Raw genomic sequence first — 6002 nt, forward strand, 5'->3', positions numbered from 1 at the left:
ATGTTAATTATGCAAGCTGTGGTTGAAAAGCCGATTTTTAGTGTTTAGTATCACACTGCAGTGTGCACCGCTGATACAACAGTCAACTGGTGCACAAGTGATAATAAAATATAAATGCAATTTATGTACCAATATTTGTTATATGGAAAAGCTATAGTGAGTACACCTTAAAACTAAAGAGACAAGTTTCGTACAAATTAAGGGGGAAATACCAAACTTTCACAACCAAACGATTTGTTGGAGCAATATATCTCAACCCCTAAAACAATACCACAACATTCATCGTTTCTGTGTAAAAATCATAGGAACACCTCATTACACGAAACACGGATAGCATACATGTTGAGTGGGAAATACAGTGGAGGTTCTAATCTAGCAACTATATTCATCAAATTTATATAAAAATATTGATAATCCCCCAAAACACCCAAATTTTATTATTCGGATTGTATTATAAATTGAAGATACAAATGGAAGCTTTTCCTGTTCATCACCTTATTTTGCTGATCCATACCACAGGTGAGCACACGTGTAGAGTGTATCCCTGGAGACATGACTCTGAGAATGGTATAAGGGCTGTTGGCGCTTTCTGTTGTAGCGCCTGATGACATACTACATGTGAACACTATTTGTGCAATATAGCTGACGAAAAAATACATTATGAAAACGTTAAAGGGGGAAACGCTGTTTGCTTTAGCACAGAGTGAATGGTGTTAAAGAATTAGTTTTTCGCAGTAGCTATATTGGTTGTATTCATACATATTTAGGGGCCCAAGCCTGTAGGGCGTGGCCCCTATTCTTATTGTTCGGTTTTTTTAGGGGCCCAAGCCCGAAGGGCGAGGCCCCTATTCTTATTGTCCGGTTTTTTCTTCTTTCTTTCTTTCTTCCGTAACTTTTTTCGTCAAGCCGTTTGAGAAAACTGCTGAACGGAATGGTCTGATAATGCTCTATACTGATAGTCCCTAATGTGAACTGGTGCAACATGCTTTCAGAATTTTGATTGGCCAATTAGTTTGGCAGCCATATTGGATTGAAATAAAACCGGAAGTGGCTGTTTGACCACTTTCTGAGGGTCTAGGCGTCTAGATTTTTTTATGGTATATAGTACAACTCATGTGTAATAAATATCAGAAATAAAAACTTTAGCGGTCATGTGACTTTTCCCGCCATTTTGTTTTTCCTAAAAACGGCAAAAAACACTTTAAAATCTTCTTCTTCAGAACTGCCAAGTAAAATGTTCTCATATTCAGTACTTAGCTTCTACATATGGAGCAGATTTAAATTTGAGAAATTCAGTATGATTGGTCACGTGGTTTGGCTGCCATTTTGGATTTGTTCTCAACAGGAAGTAGTTTTTTACTCATGCCACACTTGAGCGTTAATCTCAAATATTGCGTCATGGCATGTCCCTATCTAACCCTTTCAGAAACCTAAAAAAAATTTCAGATCAGTCACATGGTTTCGCCGCCATCTTGGATTTTAAGCAAAATTGATTAAAAGTTTGGGCATTTGTTTCTCAGAGGTGAGTCAACGAATCTACTAGATGTTTTTATATTTACCATGCCTGGCCTCAACTGCATATGAAAAAAATAATATATTTTCGATAAGTCACGTGGTTTGGCCGCCATCTTGCATTTTGTGAAAATTGAAATTATGCAACTACATGTTTTGTATTAGTCCGATTGGAATAAAATTTTGTATGTGTATTCTACTCATTAGGTGCATTCTTTCCCCTGAATGGCATATGGCTAGGTCATGTGGCTACACGCCCATGGGGTGGGGGCTTCTAACTTCATTAATATGCATAGCTGCTATATCTCAAGCACTGTTGCAGTTAGGAAGATGATTCCTGTGTTATCATGACAACAGTGAACAAGCAATTTCATTAAAATAACAGATTACCATATATGGTCATGTGAACTCATTAATATGCATAACTGTTATATCTCAAGCACTTGCAGGTAGGAAGATTCTTCCTGTGTTATCATGACAACAGTGAACCTTAGATTTGATTAAAATAACATATGACCATATATGGTCATGTGAACTCATTAATATGCATAACTGTTATATATCAAGCACTGTTGCAGGTAGGAAGATGAAATCTGTTTTATTATGATGATGTTAAACAAGAGATTTGAATAAAATAACAGATGACCATATATGGTCATGCGAGCTCATTAATATGCATAATCGTATCTTAAACACTTTTGCAGTTAGGAAGATGAATCCTTTGTTATTATGACAACAATGAACAAGAGATTTGATTAAAATAACAGATGACCATTTATGGTCATGTGAACTCATTAATATTCATAACATTAATATCTCAAATAAATATATGGAACCAACTGCATGGGGTGGGGGCTTCTAACCTCATAAATAATCATAACTGTTATAACTCAAGCACTGTTGTAGTTATAATGATGAATCCTGTGTTATTATGATGATGTTAAACAAGAGATTTGATTAAAATAACAGATGACCATATATTAATAACCTTTATATCTCAAATAAATATATGGAACCAACTGCATTTCGACCTCATGGTACTAATCATTCAAACTAATTGTGTATCATTTGACCTCATTATTTATGGCATGTATACTTGGGCCCCTGTGACGCTGCTTGCAGCTTTAATTCTCATATTATTATTATTAATAACATCTTGAAAGTTGCAGTCGGTTCTGAAATGTGACACTGGTTCCAGTGTTGAATGGGCTTTATATTTTTAAATGGCCGACATAGTACTCTCCACCATTTTGCATTTTATTTGTGATTATTTTCATCTTTGTATTTTTTTACTTTCAACATTAAATTTCCATAATATTTGTAAGTACATGATTGGTTTTGTATTTATATCACACAAATTTTGAATTGTAGTGTTTTCTTTTGTTATTTAGATCCCATAAAGACTACCTGTGTGTGGTCGAAACGAAATCTAACCACAGAAATATTTTCTTATTACTGCTCTACCTGAAAAGTTGTATTAAAACTTTCTTCAAGAAAATATTGCAATTTATTCAAAACATGTTATAATTTTACTAGAGTAAACATATTTTCTATATTAGCATTGGCTCTTTATATCAAGTATATTGATTGGCTATACGATTAGCTTAACATTCGAATTCAGTAATATTTGCAAAAATATGAACACAATCATTTTGAGAACAACTAATAATTTTGAGAAACTAATACAGCTATATTGGTGAGCTAACTATATACCAATAGTTATGTTAACATTTCCCATTAATCAATATCGTAACTGACAGGAACACTAGTTCTTGTCAATGTTATGATAGGAAGGCTCGTATTCATGAATCGTACAATGCATGCAGCTACATTCTAATATATACTCGTATGTATAAAAACTAGACGTGCTATTGTTCATTCGGTCGCAGTTAACCAAATCAACAGTACGATATTCTGTTTCTGTCGCCTGGCAACACGTACAGGTGTCCTCCAGAGAGTTTGATTCAAATGACCACATGGAACCGGATTTACATTTACCATCACACTCTGTTATTTTGATCGGAACAGCACTTTCACATCCACCTATATACACTATCTGTGTTTCACCGCTCACGGGTTTACAGCTTCCGTGACGAGGAACTGAAATGAACAAAATATACCGATAAATTATGAGATAAACTCATCATTCAGAGTTACCAATACGAGGTATAGGAAGTTGAGTCTACCTAGTTTACAGATTTTAACTCGAAGACTTGAAATCGCATACAAATTTGCACATTGGAAACCCATATAAAATAGGTATAGTGGTTCATGTATTGATTGAGACAGTGTTTTAATCTTAAGTACCAATTGAATTCTTGAATAATGCAAAGCTATTCTTGCCCATATTACTAACCTGACTCGTATCTATGACAACAACAGCATACTCACTACACTCGTATCTATGACAACAACGGCATACTCGCCACACTCGTATCTATGCCAACAAGGGCATACTCACTGCACTCGTATCTAGAACAACAACGGCATACTCACCACACTCGTATCTATGACAACAACGGCATACTCACTACACTCGTATCTATGCCAACAAGGGCATACTCGCCACACTCGTATTTCCGACAACGGCATACTCACCACACTCGCATTTATGACAACAACAGCATACTCACCACACTCGTAGCTATGACAACAACGGCATACTCACGACACTCGTATCTAAGATAAAAACGGCATACTCACTACACTCGTATCTATGACAACAATGGCATACTCACCACGCTCGTATCTATGACAACAACGGCATACTCACCATGCTCGTATCTATGACAACAACGGCACACTCACCACACTCGTATATATGACAACAAAGACATACTCACCACACTCGTATCTTGGACAACAAGGGCCGTCTACTTTACTCAGCATCGAATCGGGATCACAAGTTGGTGGACCCGGGCACACGGGAGCACACACTAGAATTATTAAATAGAGAAGGTAATTCACACTACTGTAGACACTATGAAAAAAAGAAGATTATTAAGCGTAGTTTGCTTGATATTCTATCAAAAGCGAACGCTTTTGGTCCGCCCTACATACATTGCGAATCGTGTCATAAGTGTCTCAGGCTAACTATATTGAGGAACACGTATAAAGATAGAAATGGCATTTCAAAGACACATTACACAAAGACACACTGAAATTTTGCGATCCCGCTTTGTCAGGCTTTTCACGACATTACATTTTATCCAGCGATACGTTCTAAGTGGGAAATTATGGAAGAACGTACATTGATGACTTTGTAATATTATTCTCATATAACATGCATGTTTATTGTCTATAATGATGACGAACACGTTCACTATCGATCGAACCATTCAACAGATCGTATACGTTTTTGAGTGATACATACGCACAAGTGAAAACAAATATAGCGACACTTACCGCAGAGATAGTGTATGTCGGGACAACATTTCCCACTATCAATAATTGTCATTTCAAGCACGTGCCCTTCTGGACAGGGTGGAGGGTTAGGGACCGAGCATTCGTCACAGGCTGGATATGAGAGAAAATCGTTGTGGAGTGGATGATATTATCAATATATACGTAGATGGACGTTTACAAAATATATTCATTCAATGAACTGGAATGTTCGCATCAGTCCATACAAATGACAGGGCAATGTTAACAGTTACTTATGGTAAAATATATACATAATATATTCATATACTTACAGCAGCAGTTCCCATTCTTGTCGTACGTTCCTGTGGGGCAGAAGCAACCACGAGAGGGTGCTAGTGAGCATTCTTCCATGGCGCAGACATCAATAGAGTTGTTACATGTCTGAGCACATTCACTGTATACCATCTCACCAAAGCAGTCGTCATAAGCTATAGTGAAAAAAGGCGATATTATACCATACGCGATATATAATTAATAAAATGAGAATCAGTCAAGCCTTGTTATTAGTTCACTTACGGCAAACGTCATTATTCCTCCATTCCAAACAGATACCGGCTAAACTGCATTGGTAAGCATAAAATGCTAGCGAATCACACGCCCCTGATTCGTCACAATGAGCGTATTCCTCGTCATACAGACATGTCTCCATATATGGCTCTGGGTCGACGTTGTCATGGCATGCTTTGAATGGGTCTTGGTATAACAGATCACAAAGTGTTGGTTTCTCATCTGGGCATGGCGTTGGACTTATTATTTCACAAGTGTCGTTCCAATTCTCTTGCCAGCTCATGGCAAAATCATTTACATTGTCTACTACGGTTTTATTTCGAATCATAAAGTCATCCACACTATAGTCGTTGCATGGACCTGCAAGGGATATATAAAATAAATAAATGTACTGAGATTTTTTTTTAAATGCTCCTTTGTTCTTGTAATTATTTATCCATTTATACCAGTTATTGTTTACCCTAAAGCCTAGGAACATTAAGGTAGAGATGCAGGTTTGTGGGCACTTGGGAGTGAATTTTTTTTTGCTTTTTATTATCCAAAAAGTCTTAGCTATAGAC

The 6002-nt window shown here is 36.6% G+C and overlaps 1 protein-coding gene across 1 annotated transcript; it reads right to left on the bottom strand.

The window, feature by feature from the left end:
- Window positions 1-2996: 2996 nt before the first annotated feature.
- Window positions 2997-5020, bottom strand: LOC146734412 (apomucin-like). The gene is made up of 3 exons (XM_085507626.1): window positions 4918-5020; window positions 4356-4448; window positions 2997-3612 (listed from the first exon to the last, which is right to left on the bottom strand). The coding sequence occupies exons 1-3, from the start codon at window positions 4967-4969 to the stop codon at window positions 3278-3280; spliced, it is 480 nt and encodes a 159-aa protein (XP_085363752.1). The 5' UTR covers window positions 4970-5020; the 3' UTR covers window positions 2997-3277.
- Between the last annotated feature and the right edge of the window lie 982 nt (window positions 5021-6002).

The sequence above is a fragment of the Saccoglossus kowalevskii genome, chromosome 14 (genome assembly GCF_978046115.1).
Source record: "Saccoglossus kowalevskii chromosome 14, keSacKowa6.1, whole genome shotgun sequence".
Taxonomy (NCBI): Eukaryota; Metazoa; Hemichordata; class Enteropneusta; family Harrimaniidae; genus Saccoglossus; species Saccoglossus kowalevskii.

Excerpts from the sequence above, each read along its gene's own strand:
- LOC146734412 (XM_085507626.1), bottom strand. The coding sequence starts at position 4,969 with ATGACAATTATTGATAGTGGGAAATGTTGTCCCGACATACACTATCTC. Across the intron at positions 4,449-4,917 it reads CGACATACACTATCTCTGCG|TGTGTGCTCCCGTGTGCCCG; the intron begins GTAAGTGTCGCT and ends TAATAATTCTAG. Across the intron at positions 3,613-4,355 it reads TTGTCCAAGATACGAGTGTG|TTCCTCGTCACGGAAGCTGT; the intron begins GTGAGTATGTCT and ends TGTTCATTTCAG.